At 41.9% G+C, this 27,290-nt stretch overlaps 1 protein-coding gene across 3 annotated transcripts; it reads right to left on the bottom strand.

The window, feature by feature from the left end:
• Positions 1-131: 131 nt before the first annotated feature.
• Positions 132-27,290, bottom strand: optc (opticin). 3 transcript variants are annotated; one of them, XM_035779431.2, is made up of 8 exons: positions 27,153-27,290; positions 21,173-21,355; positions 19,713-19,925; positions 19,310-19,481; positions 18,460-18,618; positions 4,228-4,430; positions 3,866-3,961; positions 132-863 (listed from the first exon to the last, which is right to left on the bottom strand). In XM_035779431.2, the coding sequence occupies exons 3-8, from the start codon at positions 19,908-19,910 to the stop codon at positions 696-698; spliced, it is 996 nt and encodes a 331-aa protein (XP_035635324.2). In that variant the 5' UTR covers positions 19,911-19,925; positions 21,173-21,355; positions 27,153-27,290; the 3' UTR covers positions 132-695. The 3 variants fall into 3 exon arrangements, with proteins under 3 accessions (XP_035635324.2, XP_035635321.2, XP_035635323.2); XM_035779428.2 differs by lacking the exon at positions 27,153-27,290 and adding an exon at positions 24,650-25,370; XM_035779430.2 differs by lacking the exon at positions 27,153-27,290 and adding an exon at positions 24,418-24,530.

The raw sequence follows: 27,290 nt of genomic DNA, 5'->3' as shown, positions 1-27,290 counted from the left end.
TCACTGCTGTTTTACTGAACACAACCCAGTGATGAGATAATAAATGAAATTGAAAATAAACCAAATACAATATCATGTTGATCTGGCTACTCTACCTTTAAATGACATTAACACACGGCAAATCACAATAATGGAGCAGTGTTTATACTTTAATTGATTCATTTACATTGTCGATTAACAGCCAAACTAAGTGAATCACAGTTGTTTTTATTACGGTCAACCTATAGTAAAGAATGACGATCTCATTGTGAGGCGACACACATGTTTCCGTTGGTCTAAAGTAGCAGTCAGACAGGCAGACATACAGACAGTCGATGCAGTGGCAGCTGTTCTCCTCTGCCCAGGTTGGATTTCAGCGTGATTGATATCTGTCAGGTGCAAGCAAACGGCCCCTCATTTATCTGGCCATCTGCCAATCAATCATTCAGCCTCTTACTGGCGTGACATCACAGGTGTCTCAGGATTGAGTTAGCAGCTAACATTAAAGAGATAGCGAACCGGAATAGAATTAACAACTCCCCCTTTCCATCCTTCCTTTCCCCACACCTCACACTCATCTCTGTCTTTGATTTGCTTTTTTAAAATGAATATTTTCTCTTTCCTTTTCCTCCCTCACCCTCCCTTCCACTGCCTTTGTAGACCCATCCCTGCCTCCCTCTCTGCAGAGCCCCTCGCTGGCCCCCTCAATGCTCCCCTCAGTGACTCCCGATAGGCAGGCGAGGCAGGCAGATGTAGGACGAGGCAAACAGGTTGATGTTGACAGGGTTTCCATCCAGCCTGATGTCCTCCAGGGAGCGTCGTATGTAGTTACGGTCGTGGCTGTTACAGAATGTGTCCACATGAAGATTCTGGATGTTGTTGTTCTGGTGGGGAGAGGAGAGGAGGAGAGAGTGAGACAGAGAGACAGAGAGAGACAGACGGACAAACAGAGAGACGGGGGTGTGGGGGGGGTTATGTGTTACTTTGAGGAGGAAATTAAACTGGAAGAAGCAGAGACATGATGGCAGACGTCATTAGAGTAATTAATTTAATCTGGAGAGCTGCTCCAATTTGACTCTGTGCCCGTTGAGAATCCATGACTACAGAGGAGAGGAGAGGAGAGAGAAACCAGGTCGTCACTATCTGACCAAGTTGCAATGTCTCCTCTATTTTCAGCCCTCAGAGAATACTAGGTTTGAGACAGAGTCTGCAGAAATGTGTACGCTAGTCTGGTTGTGCTGGGTGTGGGGAGATCCACAGGATTTTTTTAAAAAGTATACAGTACTGGAATTACTAGATTTATATATTATACTATTCACTCTAGTGTTTTTGCGCAGTGTTTTTGTACAAAAACATTAAAGTGAATACTGTAATATTTAATTTAGTGTTTTTACAGATATGACTAGTATATTGTAGTGTTGACTGTGTTTTTTTGCAGACATTGCTGTAGTATTTACAGTAGTATTTTTGCAGATATTATTACAGAATACTGTAGGACAGTACTATTAGGTGCGGGGGTCGCAGGAGTTTGCAGATTCTTTTTTTAACAGTACGGCCTTTTCTTAGTAACTCTCTATGCGTTGACCCTGTGACCTCAATGTCGGGATTGTGTTGTCCTTTGAATTTCCATTAAGATTCTTTATTGTCTGCCAGAGATGCATGGGTTGGAGTCTTTGCCAAACTGTTTCCAGAATGAGGTCCAGGTATTCTGGCTCTGCAGGGTAAATTGTTATTTGATATGTTTCTGAAGCTGGTTTATTTATGATTTGGTGGGGGGGGGTCTGGTCTTGATGTATGTTCTCCTTAATTATATTTGGACAAGGTAAGGTGGGATTTGTTGTTTTGGTAGCCTGATGGTAGTTAGAGAGATCGTAGCCTCCCATACCTGGATAAGGACATTCCCCAGCCTCTCCACCAGCTGATACAGCAAAAATTGGGATATGGGCAGGGGAATGGGCAGGGTATATGCTAATTAAATATTAGCATATCTGTAGCCATGAAGTGCTTTGAACGGCTGGTCATGGCTCATATCAACACTATTATCACAGAAACCCTAGACCCACAAAAATTTGCATACCGCCCCAACAGATCCACAGATGATGGAATCTAATTTGCACTCAAAACAGGGGCCCTCAGGGGTGTGTGTTCAGTCAGGGGTGCGTGTTCAGTACCCTCCTTTAATTCCTGTTTACTCATGACTGCACGGCCAGGCACGACTCCAACACCATCATTACATTTGCCGATGACTCAACAGTGGTAGGCCTGATCACAACAACGATGAGACAGCCTATAGGGAGGAGGTCAGAGACCTGGCCACGTGGTGCCAGCACAACAACCTCTCCCTTAACATGATCAAGACAAAGGAGATGATTGTGGACTAGAGGAAAAAGAGGAGCAAGCACGCCCCCATTCTCATCGACGGGGATGTAGTGGGGCAGGTTGAGAGCTTCAAATTCCTTGGTGGTTATGTCACCAACAAAGTAATGGTCCAAATACACCAAGACAGTCGTGAAGAGGGCACAACAAAGCCTATTCCCCCCAGGAAACTGAGAAGATTTGGCATGGGTCCTCAGATCCTCAAAAGGTTCTACAGCTGCACCATTGAGAGCATCCTGACAGGTTGCATCACTGCCTGGAATGGGAACTGCTCGGCTTCCGACCGCAAGGCACTACAGAGGGGAGTGTGAACGGCCCAGTACATCACTTGAGGCTATAAAAATCAAAGACTTCCAGCCATCTATGACTATTCTCTCTATATCAGCAAGAGGCGGTGTCAGGTCCAGGGCTTCTAAACAGGCATAAGACTCCTGAACATAATCAAATAGTTACCCAGAAGACTCCCCCCAGCCACCCTAGTCATCTAGATAGTCACTTCAATAACTCTATCTACATGTACATACAGCAAGAGGTGCCGCCACAAATTGCCACGTACCCCCTGTATATAGTCTCCATTGTTGTTTTAGCTGCTTTTAATGACTTGTTACTTTTTTCTTATTCCCCATATTGTTTGGAAACTAAGACTGGTTGGGGGCTTGAACATTTTCTAATCAAACCTAGTTTACCCAGATTATTTGCATTTCAGTTCCCCCATGGCAACACCCATTTACACCGCTCCAGCAGGTCATCTCTGATCATAGTCACTTCAATAACTCTATCTACATGTACATACTTTTATCTCCCTCACCAACTTCAAAACTGAGCAGCTATTGGTAAATAACCGGCTGCAGCTGTCATAATCAAATTGACTCTTTTCACCTACCTCATCCCCCAGTTTTTATTTATTTACTTTTCTGTCTTTTGCACACCAATATCCTATTGTTGTTTTACTGTTAATCTGCTCTTTAATGACTTGCCTTTTACTTTTATCTCTTATTTTGTCCTGTGTTATTGTTTGGAAACTACATTGTAACTCTGGTTGTCTGGGCTTTATCTTGTAAGTGCAAATTACTTTTTACTGTACCTGGTTAAAAACCTGAAATATATATTTTTTTTTTAAATGTGACTAATACAATTTGATTGTATTAGTCACATATAGTATTCTACAATATACTACAACTTTCTATAGTAAGCACTACACAATCGAGGGATACTACAGTATAAGACAGTGTGGAGTATTCTACAATATTCTTCAAAATGCTACAGCAAGTACTACACGTGATCGAGGGGTCTTTTTTTGTTGTTGAGGATTTTAAAGTATACTAGAGTTTACTACAAAATGCAATAGAATGATATAGTAAGTACAATAATATTCTATAGTAACCTGTAGTATTTTTATGTGGGGCGTGTGAGGTGTATGAGCGGTGTGTGTGGGATGCATGAGGAGTGTATGAGAGGTGTGTGCGGTATGTGAGGTGTATCAGGGGTGTGTGTACATGCATGTTGATACCTGCAGGTGTAGTACTCGGAGGCTCTCAGGTAGTGGGACAGGAATGTAGTCCAGCTTGTTATCAGACAGATACAGGAACTCGAGCAGGCTCATCTCCTGTTTAGGCCAGATGGAGTAAATCAACAATGTAAAACATCAATAAAAGCCACCAGAGGGAGCTCCATCTCTATTCAGTCAAGAGGAACTGTATCCTACAATACTGCTTCAGCTACTTTGGTATTTAATGTTCGATGATGTTGTCAAAAGGAATTCCTTCTGGCATTTACATCAAATAATTCATCCACATTATAGTTAGAGTGTGTGTGTGCGCATGTGAATGTATTTATGTGTGTGTGTGCAAATGTGTGTGTGTGTGTGCGCACCTTAAACCCATCTGTATGTAGTCCATTGCTGATCAGTCTGTTGTTGCGCACATCAATGTATCTGAGGGTGGGTGGGAGTTCTGGCAACGCCTGCAGGTTGTTATCAGCCAATAGGATGTCCTGGAGCTGTGATAGGGGGCGGAACGCATCTTCATCCACACCAGAGATCTGGTTCCCTGTTAAGTCGATGCTCTTCAGCTTGTCTGGAACGCACAGACCAGGGGGTTGAGGTGAACATATACTGTATCACACACAGTGTTGGGTAGGTTACGTTCTGAATGTAATCCGATACAGTTACTAGTATACAGTTACTAGTTAGTTACCTGTTCAAAATTGTAATCAGTAATGTCATTTTTGGATTACCCATACTCTGTAACATAATCAGATTACTTTCAGTTACTTTTGGATTACTGGTATTATGCCCCCCACACACATGCTCACCTCCTTCTTTGACTTTTCCTAAGTCTGTTTAAGAAATGTATGTTAGAATTTCAACATCACAAACAGAATCTGTGGTATAAGCAGTCTTAAGAGGACATTATTTTCCCTGAGTGCCAAAAAAATTACTTTTTCAAATCTTTCTACATGCAGGTAAGAAGTTTTGATTTCTGTATATTTGATTTGTACATATAGTATCCGAAAGATCAGAGGATAAGGTTTCCAAAAGACTTGCCATTGTCAAATAACTCTCAAAAGTGAAGAGATGAGCTCTATTTCAAAATATCACTGCTTCCAAGAATAACTACTGTTCCCACTCCACACATGTCAAAAGACAGGCTACAGCAGGGGTACTCAGCTCTTACCCAACGAGGTTCGGAGCCTAATTAGCATAATACAAAAATCTCCATAAGAATCTGTCAAATTTACCTTTTCACGTGTGAGTTCCAAATATCTCTAATGGTCTCCCCCAGCTTGAGTTGTTTTATTCACATGTCAGAATGCACACACTGTTCCAAAATATGATTATTTCGCAACAGGACAGTTAACATGCGCTGCCTGCTAATTATCTATAGGCTATGTTTCAACTTGTCAATTTCTAATTATTTTCTAACAACAGTTTGAATTGAGGTGTGTTCCGCCGTCTCATTAATTCACATAGAAGTAGCCCATTTCAGCGTCGCGGGTAATTTATGTTGGAGGCTTTACTGAGCCAGATACAATTCTCTCTTCCAGGAGAACACACCAAACTTCACACGTTTGCACAGATCAAGTATGCAAATAATAGCGCAGTTTTGCAAGAATTTGAAAATGTTCTTGCTGGTCCTCGCTTTCCCTTCCATGTTGTTTTCCTTATTTTCTGTACATTGTGTTCTCGTTTCTACTGTAAGCGCATACCGTATGCATGTACAGTTGAAGTCGGAAGTTTAAATCCACTTTTGTTGGAGCAATTAATACTCGTTTTTCAACCACTCCACAAACAAACTCTAGTTTTGGCAAGTCGATTAGGACATCTACTTTGTGCATGACACAAGTAATTTTTCCAACAATTGTTTACAGACAGATTATTTCACTTATAATTCACTATATCACAATTCCAGTGGGTCAGAGGTTTATATACAGTAAGTTGACTGTGCCTTTAAACAGCTTGGAAAATTCCAGAAATTATGTCATGGCTTTAGAAGCTTCTGATAGGCAAATTTAATTGGAGGCATACCTGTGGATGTATTTCAAGGCCTACCTTCAAACTCAGTGCCTCTTTGCTTGACATCATTGGAAAATCAAAAGAAATCAGCCAAGACCTCAGAAAACAAATTGTAGACATCCACAAGTCTGGTTCATCCTTGGGTGCAATTTCCAAATGACTGAAGGTACCACATTCATCTGTACAAACAAGGGTACGCAAGTATAAACACCATGGGACCACGCAGCCGTCATACCGCTCACGAAGGAGACGCGTTCTGTCTCCTAGAGATGAATGTACTTTGGTGCAAAAAGTGCAAATCATTCCCAGACCAACAGCAAAGGACCTTGTGAAGATGCTGAAGGAAGTACAAAAGTATCTATATCCACAGTAAAACGAGTCCTACATCGACATATCCTGAAAGGCCGTTCAGCAAGGAAGAAGCCACTGCTCAAAAACTGCCATAAAAAAAAGCCTTTTTTGCAACTGCACATGGGGATATGTGTATCGTTCATATCTGTTGGATATATGCGACACAGTCCCTCTCCAAAACAACACATATTTGGTTAGTTAGAGACCCTACTGAGTATTTTCCACCCCACTTTAGCTCAGAGAGGTAGAAAAGTTTACACTCTACTGTTTGGAATTGAAAACCTGGTCTAGGTGTGGAGAAATGCGAAATATAAGGAAAACAACTTCTATATTTAAATATTTAATTGACAAATACAGACAGAGACAGACAAATACAGACAGACATAGACAGTATAGTATCCTGGGAAGTCTACCCTGGGGGTTGGTGATAGAGGGAAGGTACATGCCACGACAATGACTCCTTCTGTTGGGAGTACACGGGCTGGGCACCCCAACGCGGATGGCTCCATGTAGAGGTAATTAGGGGAGAGTGCCAACCAGCCGTGCAGGCCACATAAAGGGAGCACCGTGGCACACCGCGAGGAGGGACAGAGAGACAGACAGAGCAGCACCTGAGAAGAAGGACCGAGCCAAACCCACGTTATTTTGTGATGTTTATTTTGTTGCCTTGTAAAGTCGTGTTTTCTGCCTAGAACCTCCCTTTCTCTGTGTTAATCTCTGCGCGCACACCCCAAACCCCACGGTTTACCACAACAATTTGGACAGACGTAGAAAGACAAATACAGACATAGACAGATGTATTGGAAGACAGACACATTCCTCAAAGAGATTTGTTCACAGCAAATCTCTCCCCCTCCAGCTGGCAGGGCTGACCTAAATACACTCTTGCCTTCGCTGTTTGCTGTTTCACCCTTTTGTGCCTGGTGCCAAAGCATTAAATCAAGGCTGAGATCTTGGGGCTGAATAGACTATACATTTTAAACATAATTGCTTAAGGACACCTATGGCTGATTTTATGGCTCAGGGGCCCATATACCAGTTACTGAGGCCTGCTTTACGGTGACCTCTGGCCTGAGAGAGGGTACCTAGAGACCAAATTCCAATAGGGAATAAATATTGGAAAATAGAATTATTAACACTACAAGCCAATTTGTATCCCATGTACAGTCCATTGGTGGCTATGGAGAGGGTGGAGAATTAACTTCTACTGGATATATACGACACAGTCCCTCTCCAAAACGACACATATTTGGTCAGTAGAGACCCTACTGAGTATTTTCCACCCCACTTTAGCTGAGACAGGCGGAACATTTCTCTCTCTACAGCCCAATATTCTCAACATAAGTGTGAACCTTCACTGATTGTACAAAACAGTAAGAAAACCTGCTTTCGATGACACAGACTGACTAGGGGATTGCAGGTGAAGGCTATGATCCCATATTGATGTCACTTGTTAAATCCACTTTAGATCAGTATATATGAAGTAGAGGAGACAGGTTAAAGAAAGAGTTTTAAGCCTTGAGACATGGGTTGTGTATGTGTGCTAATGGAGGGTGAATGGGCAAGATACAATATTTAAGTGCCTTTGAACAGGGTATGGTAGTAGGTGCCAGGTGCACCGGCTTGTGTCAAGAACTTCAATGCTGCTGTTTTTTTGTACACTCAACTGTTTCCCGTGTGTATCGAGTAATTGTCTACCACCCAAAGGACATCCAGCCGACTTGACTGAACTGTGGGAAGTATTGGAGTCAACATGGGCCAAATGAACATGACGTCATCAAGTCATCCCTTTTAAAGCCTGTGGGGAATCTAAAACGCCGCACCATGAAATGCAATGGCACAACCAAAGAAAGCTTTTTCTAGACTGAAATATAGGTGCTATGGTCAGAGGTCGAGAACAACCAAGATATAGTATTTTATTTGGCACGCTCAGTTGTGACTTGACAAGTACAAATATAAAACATAGCTATAAAGAGAGGACCATTAAGACAAGTTGCTTTACATTTGGCAAATATACTTCAAATGAGTAGGCAAATGAGTAGGCAACTAAGACATCCATTGTAAACAGCTCCCTCCTGTAGTCGTATAGGCAAACATTTCCGTTCTTAGGCCAAATTGCTGTTCTGCAGAATAAACGAGTCATGCGTTCCACCTGGCCACCACATTCAGCAGTGTATTTTGCACATCACATAACCTTTCACCTGCATATTAAGTGAGGGGAAGCGTTTTCTGTTCACATATTTGAACTTGTTTTGGGATGCTGCTTTTATGGAGATGTGGGTGCCATCTGTTGATCCATTTATATATGGGAATTGATTGACGCAACCTGGACTCAGGGGTAGACCTATCATAGTAAATATAAATCCAAGACACGCCAATTAGAAGTTATGTTTCGTATTGGTAAGTATTAATTTGTGGATATTACAAATTTGTACAATATGTTTCGAATTAGCAAAACATATGTAATGAATTCCCATTTGTTGTGGCTAACGTTAGCTTGGTGGCTAATGCTAACCTTAGCTAGGTTATAATGGTAGCTAAGCTAGGGGTTAGCATTAGGGCTTAAGGTTAAGATTTGGGTCAGGAGTTAGGTTAAATGGTTAAGGTTTAGGGAAGGGTTAGCTAACATGCTAAGTTGTTGAAAAGTAGCTAAAAAGTAGTACATCGTTGCAAGTTGTTTTTAGCTAAAATGGTCCATGATGAGATTCAAACAAGCAAACCTTTTGAGTTGCTAGACGTTTGCCTTATACAGTCGTGGCCAAAGGTTCAGTCCTGTGTCATGCCAACAGTAAAGCATCCCGAGACCATTCATGTGTGGGGTTGCGTCTCAGCCAAGGGAGTGGGCTCACTCACAATTTTGCCTAAGAACACAGCCATGAATAAAGAATGGTACCAACACATCTTCTGAGAGCAACTTCTCCCGACCATCCAGTAACAGTTTGGTGATGAACAATGCCTTTTCTAGCATGATGGAGCACCTTGCCATAAGGAAAAAGTGATAACTAAGTGGCTCGGGGAACAAAACATTGATATTTTGGGTCCATGGCCAGGAAACTCCCCAGACCTTAATCCCATTGAGAACTTGTGGTCAATCCTCAAGAGGCGGCTGGACAAACAAAACCCCACAAATTCTGACAAACTCCAAGCATTGATTATGCAAGAATGGGCTGGCATCAGTCAGGATGTGGCCCAGAAGTTAATTGACAGCATGCCAGGGCGGATTGCAGAGGTCTTAAAAAAGAAGGGTCAACACTGCAAATATTGACTCTTTCCATCAACTTCATGTAATTGTCAATAAAAGACTTTGAAACTCATGAAATGCTGGTAATTATACTTCAGTATTCCATAGTAACATCTGACAAAAATATCTAAAGACACAGGCAGCAAACTTTGTGGAAATTAATATGTGTCATTCTCAAAACTTTTGACCACGACTGTACACCTAACCATCCACCCTGACTAACCACCCTACTTTAGTTTGCGCTTTAAGTAACCTTCTGTCTTATGTAACTAAACCAAAGGTAACATCATACAAACATGAGTGTCATAAATTTACATTTACTATGTCATGTCTAGTCTATGAGACCAGGCTGATTAATGGCCAGGAAACCTCTCTTCAGTTCAACCTGTTTTGCGATGGTCTATGGAAATTGTATGTAACTGTTCATTTTGCTGATGATTGCATCCAAAACATCGGCTCATCGAGGGCTGTGAAATACCCATCTTCAAGTTCCAGCTGAAAAGTGCCCGTTGACAAAAACCTGAGGGTGGATATAAGCACTTGGATGTGCACCGGAATGGCATGCATGTTTGTCTTTCTAAAGTAGGTTTTAAATCCTCGCAAAAATATTGGTTTTGGGAAACGATATCTGATGAGCCAATCCCACCTTTCTCTAAAAACAGGCTCTCTGCGAAATGCAATATGTGCAAAATCATCCAACAGAGAAAGATCAGCCATCTCTCATTCAATGCCCCATTATCTCAGTCTGTTATAATATTTCAACAATACATGTACTTTCACACGTGCCTCTAGTTGCTGTACTTTACATGGATTATTATTTAAAAATGTAAAATGATTTACTCTCACAATTTCACACATGTTCAACATACATTTTCCCCATTCACTAGGCTATGCTTGACAAGCAGTCCCCCTATTCCACCACTTGGCACTGTGCGTCACGATCATGGCTGTGAGTAATTTATGCACATGCTCAAGCAAACGTTCATAGTGATAGATCTCACACTTTGTAAATGATCCCATTCATGGTATCACTCAGATATAGGACAGACACTTCAGGGCAAACTTCCTTTTGATTTTCTTTGGGACTATCTGTTGTGCTATGTTTGTAAGGACTAATAGCAGTAAGGCCAATAAAAATGTTCATCAAATATTTTTTATACAGTGCATTTGGAAAGTATTTAGACCCCTTGACTTTTTCCACATTTTGTTATGTTACTGCCTTATTTTAAAATATATTAAACTGTTTTTTCCCGTCATCAATCTACACACAACACCCCATAATGACAAAGAAAAAAACAGGTATTTTATGTTATTAATGTTAGCAAATATAAACCTGAAATGTTATTAATGTTAGCAAACCCCCCTGAAAAAAATTACATTTACATAAGTATTCAGACCATTTACTCAGTACTTTTCGGAAGCACCTTTGATAGTGATTACAGCCAGTCTTCTTGGGTATGACGCTACAAGCTTGGCACACCTGTATTTGGGGAGTTTCTTCCATTCTTCTCTGCAGATCCTCTCAAGCTCTGTCAGGTTGGATGGGGAGTTTCGCTGCACAGCTATTTTCAGGTACCTCCAGAGCTGTTCGATCGGGTTCAAGTCCGGGCTCTGGTTGGGCCACTCAAGGACATTCAGACACTTGTCCCAATACCACTCTTGTGTTGTCTTGGCTGTGTGCTTAGGGCTGTTATCCTGTTGGAAGGTGAACCTTCGTCCCAGTCTGAGGTCCTGAGCACTCTGGAGAAGGTTTTCATCAAGGATCTCTCTGTACTTTCTGATCTGCTCTGTTCATCTTTCCCTCGGTCCTGACTAGTCTCCCAGAACCTGCCATTGAAAAACATCCCCACAGCACGATGCTTCTACCACCATGCTTCACCATAAGGATGGTGCCAGTTTTCCTCCACACGCTTGGCATACAGAAGGAGTTCAATCTTGGTTTCATCAGACCAGAGAATCTTGTTTCTCATCGTCGGAGAGTCCTTAAGATTCCCTTTGGCAAACTCCAAGAGGGCTGTCATGTACCTTTTACTGAGGAGTGGCTTCCATCTGGCCACTACCATAAAGGCCTGATTGGTGGTGTGCTGCAGAGGAGGTTGTCCTTCTGGAAGGTTCTCCCATCTCCACAGAGGGACTCTGAAGCTCTGCCAGAGTGACCATCGGGTTCTTGGTCACCTCCCTGACCAAGGCCCTTCTCCCCGATTTCTCAGTTTGGCCTAGTGGGTAGCTCTGGGTAGAGTCTTGGTGGTTCCAAACATCTTCCATTTAAGAATGATGGATGCCACTGTGTTCTTGGGGACCTTCAATGCTGAAGAATTGTTGTTGTACCCTTCCCCAGATTTGTGCCTCTACAGAATCCTGTCTTGGATCTCTAATAACATTTCCTTCCGCCTCAGGGCTTGGTTTGCACTGTCAACTGTGGGATTTTATATAGACAGCTGTGTGCCTTTCCAAATCATGTCCAATTAATTAAATTTACCAGAAGTCGTAGAAACATTTAATGGATGATCAATGGAAACAGGATTCACCTGAGCTCAATTTATGTTGTGTTTCATGTCAAGGGGTCTGAATACTTATGTAGATACATTATTTCTAATTTTATTTGTAATACATCTGTTTCCTCTTTGTCATTTTGGAGTATTGTGTGTAGATTAATGAGATAAACAATTCATTTAATTTGTTTTGGTATTAGGCTGTAATGTAACACAATTTGGAAAAAGGAAAGGGGTCCGAATACTTTCAGAATGCAATGTATATAAAAACAAAGATCTAAATTCAGTACCAAAATTATCCTTGCTATGACCTACCTAAAACAATTCCATATAGCTTAGTAGAACCCCCCAGACTGTAATGGGTTAATCATACAAAGAGCATCAATGTCTCCACCACCACTACTGACCCCATCGTAAACCATAGCACGCACTGTGTCAAAGGTGCACTTGGTAGAGACGGATTCCTGCTCTTTCAAATCTAAATCAAACTTAGTGCCATCCTTTAGAAGTATGGCTGTAGTGCCATACTTGTGTCCAAACTTACTAGTAGCATCAGTGCAAAGGGTGAGCTTATTCAAAGCATCCTCCAGATGTCACATTGAAACCTGTCATGCCTCCGAAACCATGCAGAATATTGGACCTGGTCACCTGTCAACCTGTGACCCACCAAGTTTTTCCAAAACAACCTTGACAACCTGTGATGCTTTTACTGAAACAACACACATGGTAGTGATAAAATCCATACAAACCTCTCTAACAGCATCTGTGCAACAGCTTCAGCCTCATCTATCCTTTCCTTGTACAGCATCTCTCCTCCCTGAGACGCTCACACTCCTTTCCCAGGTTCCTCCTTCCACCAAGTTCCCTATCTAACTCCTCTACAACAGAGTCTGTCTCCCGAGCACATTCCAACACAACGACACTGTCATCTTCATCACAATCTCCTACAAAAAAAGTCTATCCTGACTCTAGCATCTTTTAGGAAGATGAAACACTCTCTTATCAAAACCCCCCTGTTTCAGTCCAGCTAAACGTTTCCTGTTTGCTTTCATTCAATGTAGACATCAATCCACTGATAGATTGCGGAGAGTTACTGTCATCAGCAATGTAAGCCCCAAGATCAAAGTTTTGCTGCAGCACATCTAAAATCAAGTTATTGCATGACTCTGACTGTGGGACAGTCACCTGAGCGCGGTTGCTTATCTCCAGCATAATGCCATTGGTCAACTGGTCAGCACCAAACTTACATGGCCCTTATATAGACAAATACAACTCAATTGCAAAATCCTGACTTCCCCCACCGTCCATACTACAACTGCTGCTGTGTCTCCACCTCCCCACAGGCCGAAGTAACAATTATCCCTGGCAGTGCATTCGTTTAGCTGGACACATTGTGCCTCATTGGCTAAAATACAGACAGTCAGATCATACAAGCCAGTGGTATAGACATGTAAACACAGACAACCCACTAGTCTCTTCAAACACACACCTGGCAGTTATTTTGGGAAAAAGTTCAACAAAATATAGCTGTGAGCAGTAGGACCTGGGGTTCACAGGATGACAGAAAGGACACAGGAAGTGTAGGATAACAAAACGAGCACTTTATCGTGTATGAACTATCTTCAAATATGTACAATCAGTGAAAGCATTACTATGTGTACCCGTCTATACCACAAGGATGATGCAAGTGAAGTTTAGTCTAGTGCTTTAGGTTGGTTATCTTTGAATGCAGCAGGTAATCATTCTTAAAGTCAATACTTAATGTATTGAGTTTATATTCCAATTCTGGGGTCAATTTGACTAATGCTTTCTGTTAATATTTGTGTAATATGTTCAGCATTACTTTGAATTCAGCAGCGAATCATTCTTAAATTCATTAGAAGCGAATTCGTTGAGTTTAAATACCACATGGAGTCAATTTCAAATCAAATCAAAATGTATTTGTCACATGAGCTGAATACAACAGGTATTACAGAACAGTGAAATACTTACTTTACAAGCCCTTAACCAACAATGCAGTTTTAAGAAAAATACGTGTTAAGTAAAAAATAGATAAGTATAAAATAAGAAATAAAAGTAACCGCTTTACATTGCAGTAGCAGAGAGAAAAGTCTATGACTAGGGTGGAAGAAGTCTTTGACAATTTTTAGAACCTTCCTCTGAAGCCGCCTGGTATCGAGCATGGCAGGAAGCTTGGCACCAGTGATGTACTGGGCCATACGCACTACCATCTGTAGTGTCTTGCGGGCAGAGGCAGAGCAGTTGCCATACTGCGATGGTGCAGCTGTAGAACTTTTTGAGGATATGAGGACCCATGCCAAATATTTTTCAGTCTCCTGAGGGGGAATAGGTTTTGTGGTGCCCTCTTCACGACTGTCTTAGTGTGTTTGGCCTATGATAGTTTGGTATTGATGTGGACACCAAAGGACTTGAAGATCTCAACCTGCTCCACTACAGTCCCGTCGATGAGAATGGGTGCGTGCTCGGTCCTGCTTTTCCTGTAGTCCACAATCATCTCCTTTGTCTTGATCATGTTGAGGGAGAAGTTGTTTTACTGGCATCACACAACCAGGTCTCTGATCTCTTCCCTATAGGCCCGTCAGGAAGTCGAAAAGATCCAGTTGCAGAGGGAGATGTTTTGTCCCAGGGTCCATAGCTTAGTGATGAGCTACAAGGGCATTATGGTGCTGAACACTGAGCTGTAGTCAATTACTATAATTCTCACATAGGTGTTCCTTTTGTCCATTTGCCAGGTCAGTGTGGAGTGCAATAGAGATTGCATCATATGTGGATCTAATGGGGCGGAATGCAAATTAGTGTGGGTCTAGGGTTTCTGGGATAATGGTGTTGATTTGGGCCATAGCCAGCCTTTCAAAGTACTTCATGGCTACAGATGTGAGTGCTACGGGTCGGTAGACTTTTCGGCAGGTTACCTTTAGTGTTCTTAGGTACAGGGACAATGGTGGTTTGCTTGAAACATGATGGAATTACGGACAGACAAGGTGATGTCACTTGCCTTGTCTGTCACTTGCTTGTTGGTCAGCACACTCTCAGAGTATACTTCCTGGAAATCCGTCTGGCCCTGCGGCCTTGTGAATGTTGACGTGTTTAAAGGTCTTACTCACATTGGCTACGGAGATGTGATCACATAGTCTTCCCAGAACAGCTGATGCTTTCATGCATGGTTCAGTGTTACTTGCCTCGAAGCGAGCATTGAAGTAATTTAGCTTGTCTGGTAGGCTCGTGTTACTGGGCAGCTCGCGGTTGTGTTTCCCTTTGTTATTTGTAATTGTTTGTAAGCCCTGTCACATCCGACAAGCGTCGGAGCAGGTGTAGTACAATTGGATCTTAGTCCTGTATTGACGCATTGCCTGTTTGATGGTTCGTCGGAGGGCATAGCGGGATTTCTTATAAGATTCCGGGTTAGAGTCCCCTTCCTTGACAGTGGCAGCTCTAGCCTTTAGCTCAGTGCAAATGCTGCCCGTAATCCATGGCTTCTGTTTGGGGTACATATGTACATACGTGTACTCAATGCCATCGGAAGAATCCAGGAACATATTCAAGTCTGTGCTAGCAAAATAGTCCTGCTGTCACGACTTCCGCCGAAGTTGGCCCCTCTCCTTGTTCGGGCGGCGATCAGCGGTCGACGTCACCGGTTTTCTAGCCGCCACCGCCACTTTTCATTTTCCATTCATTTTGTCGTCATTGTACACACCTGGTTTCCATTCCCATAATTATATGTTCCTTATTTAACCCTCTTGTTCCCCCATGGTTTTGTGCATGTTTGTTCGTTGTAAATTGGTCTGTATTTCTGACCTTATTATTATTTATTATTGTTTTCCTTCTTGGAATATTTGAGCCCTAGGACCATGTCCCAGGACTACCTGACATGATGACTCCTTGCTGTCCCCAGTCCACCTGGCCATGCTGCTGCTCCAGTTTCAACTGTTCTGCCTTACTATTATTCGAGTAAAGTTACGTGAATTAATCATCTCTGTGTCCTGCGCCTGACTCCGCCTTACCTGCTACACCTAGACGCCTTACAGAAACACGCACCTTAAAATGGAGTCAGCAGGTGCACAAAGCCCTCCTTTGTTAGTAGAGGAGCGTGTCCAGCAGCACTCGACCATGTTGCATAGTCTCGGCACAGCCATGGATCGTGTTGGACCACTATGAGGATTTCACCCGCCGTTTCGGGGCAGTTTTCGACCATCCGCATGAGGGTAGAGCGGCAGGGGAATGCTTGTTTCACCTCAGGCATAGGTGATATTTGTTGTCGTTTTGAGTAAAGTTACGTGAATTACTCATCAGTATTGAGTAGCTTGGATGAAAAGGTACCCATTGTAAACGGCCAGCTCCTCAGTCTCAGTTGCTAATATATGCATATTATTATCAGTATTGGATAGAAAACACTCTAAAGTTTCCAAAACTTTCAAAATATTGTCTGTGAGTATAACAGGACTGATATTGCAGGCGAAACCCTGAGGAAAATCAAACCAGGAAGTGGCTTCTATTTTGAAAACTCCATGTTCCATAGCCTCCCTTTGCTCCATTTAAAGGGATATCAACCAGATTCCTTTTCCTATTGCTTCCTCAAGGTGTCAACAGTCTTCAGACATGTGCGGTTGATATATTATTGATTATATATTTTAAAAACAACCTGAGGATTGATTATAAAAAATGTTTGACATGTTTCTGTGGACATAACGGAAACTATTTGGAATTTGTCTGCGTTGTCGTGACCGCTCTTTCCTGTGGATTTCTGAACATAACGCGACAAACAAACTGAGGTATTTTGGATATAAAAATAAACTTTATGGAACAAAAGGAACATTTATTGTGTAACTGGGAGTCTCGTGAGAGAAAACATCCGAAGATCATCAAAGGTAAACGATTAATTTGATTGCTTTTCTGATTTTCGTGACCAAGCTACTTGATGCTAAGTGTACATAATATAAATAAATAAATAAATATATGCCATTTAGCAGACGCTTTTATCCAAAGCGACTTACAGTCATGTGTGCATACATTCTACGTATGGGTGGTCCCGGGAATCGAACCAACTACCCTGGCATTACAAGCGCCATGCTCTACCAACTGAGCTACAGAACCACTATAATGTTTTGTCGAGCGATCGATAAACTTACACAAACGCTTGGATTGCTTTCGCTGTAAAGCATATTTTCAAAATCTGACAAGGCAGATGGATTAACCTCTCTAGGATAGGGGATGCTAGCGTCCCACTTGGCCAAAAGCCAGGGAAAATGCAGCGCAGCAAATTCAAATAAAATGATATAAAAATCAAACTTTCATTAAATCACACATGTAAGATACTAAATTAAAGCTACACTCGTTGTGAATCCATCCGACATGTCAGATTTTAAAAAGGCTTTTCGGCGTAAGCATTAGAAGCTATTATCTTTGTTTACAACAGTAAACCTCTTTTTTATTCTGAATGGTTAGTCCTATGGGATTTGCCTGCTAAGTTCTGTTATACTCACTGGGCATGCTATTTATCCAAAAGTGAAAATGCTTAAGAAGTTAACAAAAGGCTAAGCTGTGTTTTCCTATATTGCACTTGTGATTTCATGAATATAAATATTTTTAGTAATATTCATTGAATGTGGCGCTATGCAATTCAGCGGTTGTTGATGACAATTATCCCGTTAACGGGATTGCAGCCATAACAAGTTAAAAGCATGAGCGGTTGCGCTTGTTTTGAGATCAAAGCGAGAGCTACATGTAGTCACCTGTGCACATTTGTTCATATTCTTTGCTAGTTAGTGAGTTAGTAGCCCAGTTATAGCTAATTTGGAGTCAACAATGGGTGAGTGGTTGCTTCCTATGAGAGCACAAGATCTTTGAAAAGCAAGTCAGGTAAAGAGCTTTTTTATATCTTAAAGGGGCAGTGTTGTATTTTGAGACTGTCTTTAATAAGCTAAGCAGCCAATAGGCAGAGGGGAGCATAATTTGTCTGATTCTCTGTAATAATGGTATGGGAATAATAATGAGTTTTACTTTGTAAAGTGGTTTCTTGTATCAAACAACACAACATTTTCAGACACTGCCTCGTCTGAAGGACAAGTGGATAAACAGGTTATTGTCAAGCTGTGTACGTTTATTTTCAAAAGTATCAGGGATTTTAGGCCTACATTGAACACCACACCTTTTCTGCTGCTGTAGGCTGAATGATAGAACAGCTATTTCTATGTTCAAATGTTATGAGATGCATTTTTATCCATTGTTTTCCATTTTATCCATTGTCGGCCACTCTGGTAGGTCTACATTATGATCAAATAGCCGCAGCAGCCCGTGTAATCACCCTAACTACTTGCAGGGTGATTTGTGTGTGTGTGTGTGTGTGTGTGTGTGTGTGTGTGTGTGTGTGTGTGTGTGTGTGTGTGTGTGTGTGTGTGTGTGTGTGTGTGTGTGTGTGTGTGTGTGTGTGTGTGTGTGTGTGTGTGTGCCTCTGTGCCTGTGTGTGCGCGTGCCTGCATATATCTTACTGAGGTTGATGAAGTCAGTGTTCTTGACGTGTCTGATACTGTTGAAGCGTCCGTAGAAGTGTGTGGTATCTTTAGGCAGAGGAGGAATCTGCTCCAGGTTAGCATCATCACAATACACACTTCCACTGATGCACACACACAGCAAACATGTAGGCATACCTGCACAGAGACAGAGAGAACATTACACACATACACACACACACACTCCTACTGGTGTGCATGCATGACTGTAAGTCACTTTGGATGAATATTATTTATAAATATTATTAATACTATTATTACCCATATTATTACCCTCTTGCTCTTTTGCACCCCAGTATCTCTACATGCACATAATAATCTACACATCTATCACTCCAGTATTAATGCTAAATTGAAATTATGTTCACCTCTAGGGACTATTTATTGCTTACCTCCCTACTCTTCTACATTTGCACAAACTGTAATTTGATTTTTTTTTCTTTCCTTTTGTACATTTGTTTATGTGTAACTCTGTGTTGTTGTTTTTGCCGCACTGCTCTGCTTTATCTTGGCCAGGTCACAGATGTAACTGAGAACTTGACTTGTTCTCAGCTGGCCTACCTGGTTAAATAAAGGTGAAATAAAACATGTAGAAAAATGTACGTGTCTGCTAAATGATATATTATTATTATTATTATTATACGCACAGCAGACACATAGGCATACCTGCACAGAGAGAGATTACATTTTGCGCACGCACACACACACACACACACACACACACACACACACACACACACACACACACACACACACACACACACACACACACACACACACACACACACACACACACACACACACACACACACACACACACGTGGCTCACCCAGGCCAGTGTCGGGTCCAAACAGGCCTGGTCCTTTGAAGTCCAGAGTTACTGGAGCCAGGGGAGGGGTCGGCCTGGGGAACAGGGTCATCTCCTCCTCATACTCAGGAGGGGGCATGTTGGCTGGGGGAGGGGTCTCAGGAGCAGGGGGGGCCACCGTCCCCACCTCGATCTGCTCTCACAGAGAAGAGTACATTAGTAGATTGACCAATTCACCTCTCTCAACCACTCTCTCTAGTTTCCCTTCTTTCACTCCCATCATTCCTCCCTTCCCTCTCACACCTATTCCTATCGCCCATATTGTCCACTCTTACTTTTCTTCTCTCTTTATCTTGCCTCTCCTCTCTTGTTCCTTCTTTCTCACCCTCTGCTAGTCTCTCCTCTCTCCTCCTCTCCTTCTCACCTCTTGGTCTAGGTCTTCATAGTCGTAGTTTTCTCCATTGAGGTCCAAGTTTTCCCAGTCTGTCTCTCCATTCATATCAAAGTCATCCAGGTCATAGGGCTGTTCGTCTGGCTCTGCCCCCCCCTGAGGGGCACACACACTGGGGCAGGGGCCTAGCAGAGTCAGGGCAAAAGCCACAACCACACACAGCAGGGCCATTCTCAGGCTACACACCTGGGATAAGAGATTGTCAGTCAAAGCGTTAAATTCAGTAGGCTTTGGTTAGTGCTAATGCTAGCATCTAAAAATTTACCAAATCATCTTAAAAATACAGCACTTGGTTTCAATTCATATCACAACCATATCACCCCTTAGGATAAACAGTTGTGATAAAGCGAATGTTGTAAATGAATTCTGTATGATCGCAATCAGCGATAGTAACCTGGTAGATTTTTTGGTTAGTAAACCCCATCTGCATGGTAATTGATCTATATTTTACAGGCTCTTCTATTTTGTTTTTAACAAGGGCATTAGTCCAATGTTTGCATGACCTCTAGGGTCCACCTCTCCCTACTGCCTCCGGCCTGTCTAGCCTAAGTATAGCTGGAGATGTCTTGGTTCGTCTTCACGCGCACACAGACACAGATACACACACACACAACTCCAGATGTCCACTGTCTCAGACACAACCACCTCCAAGGGCAAATCAAATGCAACTGGATATTTCAAACGATGTACAGTCTTTTTAGGTTTAGATCTCCACATTTCCCTGTTCTCCGAATGTGACCCTGTATGTTTCGGTGTTTGTTTCTGCACCTCAGATCTGACCTCAGATCAGACCTAAGGTTGCCAAGAGGTCACATCTAGGATCCCTGTTGCTTTGGAACCAAGGGAGTATTGTTGAGTTGTTGGTAAGAATGCAGATGGAATGTTTGCTCTGAAAGCAGCCATGAGTGTGTGAGTCTGGCATTGGGTTTGTCTGGTGCCAACAGAACTTAACACAAGTCATACACAAAAGAGGATTATGCACCAGAAGTTATATTATTTGATGGTCTATTGAATGGAATATTGAGATGACTGATATTATCAACAAACTGAGTGTTGATATTGTACTAGTCAAGCTACAGCTACAGAAACAGCAGGGATGAGTTTCAAGGGATGTCAATTGAATGACTTAAACATGTGCATAAATAGAAATTATACTGTACGTAATGAGTCAGCAAAATAACAGTAACGTTGTTGCCAATCAGACAAATATCCAAATCACACTCTGGGACATGACACTAACAAAAGTGGAATTACACCACTTTATGATGATGTGTACCGATTGACATTACCAGTTTATTGTATTAGTCCCTTACTAAAACCAAACCCCATTGGCCCTTGAGTCATTCTCTAGTGACAGTGGGGTTTAGCAGCACAAGAGTATGCTTAGAGAGAAAACCAAAAACACTGTGTAGTAGTCATGAAATATAACTTACCAGTGTCAGGAGTTAACTAATCTCCTTTTTATCCTCTCTCTTCTCCTGTTTTCTCCTTTAGAGTGCTGGTCCAGCAGGGTTCAATAATACCCTCTCCTCGTCTCTCCTATGTTGTCTTCTCCTTTAGAGTGCTGGTCTAGCAGGGTTAGCCAGTGGAGGAATGGACCCCTGTTGTTCAGTTGGCTGGTGAGGGACGTGGCCAAAATAATGGGTCATTATTAGGAGAGGTACATGGGAGGGGGGAGAAAAGGGTGCATTTGAGGGAAGGCAAGGTCATTTAGGTCAACATGTACTCAGCTGTTACTAATCCCCCCCACCACCACACACACACACACACGTACACATTCTCACACATGCACACATTCCTACTTCTCCCAGACCCCCCCTCTAGTCTTTTTGAAGGCCTGATTACTCTAGCCGAAAGACCAATGTAATGTTTGAATAACACAAGGATTATGTGGTTTATATGAAAAATTCCAGAACAATCAGAAACATTCACCTTCCCGAAATGGTTCTATACAGCTTCGTCCAATTTGCGTCAACAAAGAAGGCACCATATGGGAGTTAAGGTTAGGGTTAGAGTTTTGCTAGGATTCTTGGACTAACTTTGCAATAGGAGATGCTCTACCTTGGCTGGAATCGGCCGGGTTCTAACCTGGAACTCCACATCCAAGCCTTTTCACCAGTTATAGTACCTTCAGAAAGTATTCACAACCCTTGACTTTTTCAACATTTGGTTGTGTTACAGCCTGAATTTAAAATTGATTCAATTCATATTTTGTGCAACTGCCTTACACACAATAACCCATAATGTCAAAGTGTAATTATGTTTTTATAAAATTTTACAAATGAATTAAAATGAAAAGCTGAAATGTCTTGAGTCAATAAGTATCGAACCCCTTTGTTATGACAAGCCTAAATAATTTCAGGAGTACAAATGACCTTAACAAGTCATAATAAGTTGCATGGACAAACTCTGTGTGCAACAATAGTGTTAAACATGATTTTTGAACGACTACCTCTTTGTACCCCACACATACAATTATCTGTAAGGTCCCTCAGTCGAACAGTGAATTTCAAACACAGATTCAAGACCAGGGAGGTTTTCCAAGGCCTCGCAAAGGGCACCTAAATGGGTAAAAATGTAAAAAGCAGACATTGAATATCCATTTGAGCATGGTAAAGTTATTAATTACACTTTGGATGGTGTATCAATACACCAAGTCACCACAAAGACACAGGCGTCCTTCCTAACTCCGTTGCCGGAGAGGAAGGAAACCGCTCAGTGATTTCACCACGAGGCCAATGGTGACTTTAAAACTGTTACAGAGTTTAATGGCTGTGATAGGAGAAAACTGAGGATGGATCAACAACATTGTAGTTACTCCACAATACTAATATAAATGAGAGAGTGAAAAGAAGGAAGCACTTACAGAATAAAAATATTCCAAAACATGAATCCTGTTTGCAATTAGGCAATAAAGTAAAACTGCAAACAAATTGGCAAGGAAATTATCTTTATGTGCAGAATACAAAGCGTTAGGTTTGGGGAAAATCCAACACAACACATCAGTGAGTACCAGTCTTCATATTTCCAAGCATGGTTGTGGCTGCATCATGTTATGGGTATATGTGTCATCTGCAAGGACGAGGGAGTTTTTCAAATGGAATAGAGCTAAGCACAGGCAAACTCCTAGAGGAAAACTTGGTTCAGTCTGCTTTCCAACAGACACTGGCAAACAAATTCACCTTTCAGCAGGACATAAAATAAAATGGCAAATATGCACGGATGTTGCTTACAAAGACGACATTGAATGCTCCTGAGTAGCCTATTTACAGTTTTGAGTCAAATCGAATTGAAAATTGATGGCAAGACTAGATAATGGTTGTCTACCAACTTGAGTTTGAAGAATTTAAAAAATAACAATGTGTACAATCCAGTTGTGCAAAGCTCATAGAGAAAGCCTCACTTTTGTAATTGCGGAAAAATGTAATTCTAAAGTATTGACTCAGGGGTGTAAATACTTATGTAAATTAGATATATATGTATTTAATTTTCAATACATTTGCTAACATTTCAAAAAATATGTTTTCACATAGTCATTAAGGGATATTGTGTGTAGATGGGTGAGAAAAATAATCTATTTCATACACTTTTTATTTAGGCTGTAATATGGAGTATGTCAAAGGGTATGAGTACTTTCTGAAGGCACTGTATAGATATTGTCCTGTGGATGATAACATTCTTGGACATGGATGCAATTTTTGGATGAATATTTGGATGAATATGAATATTTATTTTTATTTTTGCCCACTTATTCTAAGCGTCCTATCTACCCCAAATGTGTTGCAATGGGTTAGAAGAGGTTTCAAATGTACTATTCAACATTAGGTTTTTCTAAATGTCCCATCCTTCCAAATGTTTTATTTGTGACCGTAGGCATCCCCCCCAAGGACTAGGGTAAGAATGAGGGTTAAGGTTGCACTGAATGACCTAAATCTGTTTCAACACATCTCCCCCCGTGAACATGACCCAGGTCACCAGCACAAGGAACTCTAGCCAAACAGAACCCTTCTCTCATTCTCTTTCAGAAAACAAATTAATGGCATTGGAAGTTTAGTGGATGGCAGTGCATGAGGTGATTTCCCCCTCTCTCAATATAACACACTTTGAGCTCTTAGGAAAAACAGGTGCTTTATGTATTTTACCTAATGGAGCTATGAAAGCTGAACTCTCAAGCTAAACTCTAAACCTGTTCTCTTATCCGCAGACTCTCCTGTGGTCACTAGTCAAAGGGTTTGACATTAACCCTTGTGTGGTGTTCAAGTTTTTGTTATTCACCCAATGTTTGCGGGTCTGATGAACCTACAACATTATTGGGTTTTCAAAACAATACAGCCATAATAATTTATGTAAAAATACTTCATTCTTAATACATAGATGTTGACGTACATCAATTACAAGCCATATAGACACCATTAACTGTTAATATTTTCCATTTACCTGCTAGATCACATTTTTTTAAAAGCACAATAAATTAAATTATAATGAAGACATGGGTGGAATAAATCATGTTTGTCTTGAACAAACTTAAATGAAGCAAGGTTTCCATCGCTATTGATGTTTTGCTTTGAACTGAACAAATTTTACATACAGTATTTTATGATAAATGAGAACCGTTGAAAACAAATTAAGGTCAGTTTATAAACCACAGAGTTTTACTGGGTGTGTGTTGCAAATGTACTTGCAAGTCTTCTTGTCCTTCTTGGGTCCACACACATTGCGGTGCTTCTTCTTTTTGATACCGAATGAAAACACTTCGCTTAGGAATTTTACAAACATCTCACTCACTCACTCACTCACTCACTCACTCACTCACTCACTCACTCACTCACTCACTCACTCACTCACTCATATAGTCACTGCAGGTAGGAGAGTCAGACACACACACATGCAACAACATCACTCACACTTACTTCTGGTATTGGAGTTGCTGGTTCTGTGGGTCGGGCAGATGGGACACCAGCATCCTCTTCCTGAATCCTCCTCACGATGGCTGCAGAAGCTGGGGTCATTGGGATATGTTAAATTTGAGGTTTTGCCCAGCTCCTCAAGAAAGAGCCGTTACCTCTGGAGCTTTCCCTCTTTTCCAATCTGGGTTCAACGCCATCCAGATTATAAACGCGTTGTACGCCGAGATGTCCAGGATGCTGAAGAATATCCCAAGTGTCCAGTGTAGGGTCCTTCTTTTGCAGCTGTAGCCAGTCACTAGCCTAAATTGTCCAATCCTCCTTTTTGAGGTCCATTATAATTTCTGGTTTTTGATGTTCCTGGCCACAGATTCTCCCATCCATATGCAGCTTACTCATGAGTACCACATTTTTGCCTTTCTTTGGCACATAGTACACTAGGGACGTGTCGGCCATGAACACGGAACTTAGTGGAATCGATAGGCCTGTTCCGTGTAATCAACAGTTGAGTTGGGAGCTCTGGCTTGTTATATCGTACTGTTCCTACCATCATTAGCTTCCTCTTGAGGAGCTCCTGTCCCAGCTTGTGCGAAGTACAAAAGTTATTGCTTGTTATGTCGTGGCCACGGCATCCCTGCTTCAAGTCCAGGACAACCCGCATCACTTGGTTCATCTCAGGGGCTCCTCCATCTTGCTTCCTCGTATACACTTGCAAGTTCGACGCATATGATGAAACAGCATCACAGGCAGCCCAGATCTTGATTCCATATTTTGTGGGTTTAGACGGAATGTACTGCCTGAGGGGGCAGCGGCCCCTAAATGGCATAAGCTACTCATCAACAGTAACATTGGGCCCAGGGTTGTAAAACAGGGGAAGCTGGTCCACCTACTTGTCCCACACTGACCTGATTGCAGCTAGCTTGTCTCTCTGCCGCCGAGCTGGTCTGGTGTCTCGGTTATCGAGGCGGATAATCCTGGAAATAATGTGGAAGTTTTTCAGAGACATTGATGCACAGAAAAGTTCTATGTCAGTTTCTGCATCCCACAGGGATTCTGTGGATTCCCCATTGGATCTGAAAACACCAGCAAGGATAAGAACCGCAAAGTATGCATGTAAATGAGTTTGGTCCATCCCTTTCCATCTCTCTCCAAAAACACGCCTTCCCTCCAAATGATTGCAGTCCAGATTGATTTTCTGGATGGTTTCTGGGTTGAATAGTTTAAAAGAAGACTTTATGTCCTGCACATGAGTAACCGCCACCCTTGTTGGCCCTGGTTGCATCCTTATCACATTGGCAGCCATGTGGGGTGGTTCATTCCTTGGGCAAGAAGACTATTCAATTTCACAATTTTTTTACATCTAAATTTCTCCTGCAGGCTGCCGATGAGCTGGTTGCTGATGGGCTGGTCCTGGGGCTGGCTGAGGGTCAACCTCACCCTCTTCAACCAACTCACTGTCGGACTCCAAATTGACAGTGACATTATCCTCATATCTTCCAAAGTGGAAGACGTTCCTTCCACACTAACTTTTCTCTCTGCAAAAAAAGGCCCTATGAGCAGAGATATTTTTTTTGCCACTGATTGTGGTAAGGAGCCACACATGCAACACTATTTATTTGTTGTGTCCCTCCCCCAATTGGCACCTGGCTGGGGTACAGTGTGGGAAAATACAGATTTGTTTTTACAATGGTTGAAAATAATATATTGTAATAACATTGTGTAGGTTCCCACAAGACATTGTGTATAGTTTCACACACTACAAAGGGTCAAGAGTGCGAGAAAAGCAGGAGACAGGCAGTGAGACAGACAGGTTATTCGTGCTATGTTGAAACAGCAGGCCCGGGGAGGAGGAAGACAGAGTGAAGGCACACAGCAAACCTTTTTGTTTCATTTTTACTTGTCTTCACACACACACACACACACACACACACACACACACACACACACACACACACACACACACACACACACACACACACACACACACACACACACACACACACACACACACACACACACACACACACACACACACACACACACACACACACAATTTGATTACCCTCGGGTAATAGTGGACCCGAACATCACATATGTAGTATAAATGTGTAGGGGGGTGCACAATGCAAATGTTTCTTTACAGAAAATCAGGCCAAGGTCAATGAGTCTCAAGTTGAAAAAATAATTCATTGTATCATTTTTCTTTTAGGAAACATTGAAAATGGGTGCCACAGACCCGAACACCACCCAAGGATTAAGTTCCAAATCCATTCAACTAAAGTATGACAGACACTATGATGTGTGATATGTTATATTCTATCAACTTCATGTTGTTTTCAACTCACTTCATTTAGCTTTCTGTCTCAGTTTCTGCTTCACAACACTTTTCAATTGCTCTTTGATTTCCATGTTTTGGCTGCCGTAACTCGCAATACAATACCTCTGCATTCCCACAAAATCCCATTAGGATTACCATAAAATTGGAATTACTTATGAATCCAGTACTCACCTGTCACATTGATTACTTGAAAATATTCCAGTTATTCCTCATGATAGTTCTGTCAGACCCGAGTTCTAATAGAGAAATTTTGTGTGGTGCATGCATGCGTGCATGTGTGAGTGCGTACGTGTGTGTGTTTGGCTGGAT

This window comes from Oncorhynchus keta, chromosome 10 (assembly GCF_023373465.1).
Source record: "Oncorhynchus keta strain PuntledgeMale-10-30-2019 chromosome 10, Oket_V2, whole genome shotgun sequence".
Classification (NCBI taxonomy): domain Eukaryota; kingdom Metazoa; phylum Chordata; class Actinopteri; order Salmoniformes; family Salmonidae; genus Oncorhynchus; species Oncorhynchus keta.
This window is presented reverse-complemented; position numbering and strand designations above follow the sequence as displayed.

What these genes read in the sequence shown, in the direction of transcription:
- optc (XM_035779431.2), bottom strand. Translation starts at nt 19,910, where the DNA reads ATGGCCCTGCTGTGTGTGGTTGTGGCTTTTGCCCTGACTCTGCTAGGC. An exon ending in CACTGACTTCATCAACCTCA is followed by an intron (nt 4,431 to 18,459) that starts GTAAGATATATG and finishes TGTGCGTTCCAG; the next exon opens with ACAAGCTGAAGAGCATCGAC. An exon ending in TCCGAGTACTACACCTGCAG is followed by an intron (nt 864 to 3,865) that starts GTATCAACATGC and finishes TCTCCCCACCAG; the next exon opens with AACAACAACATCCAGAATCT.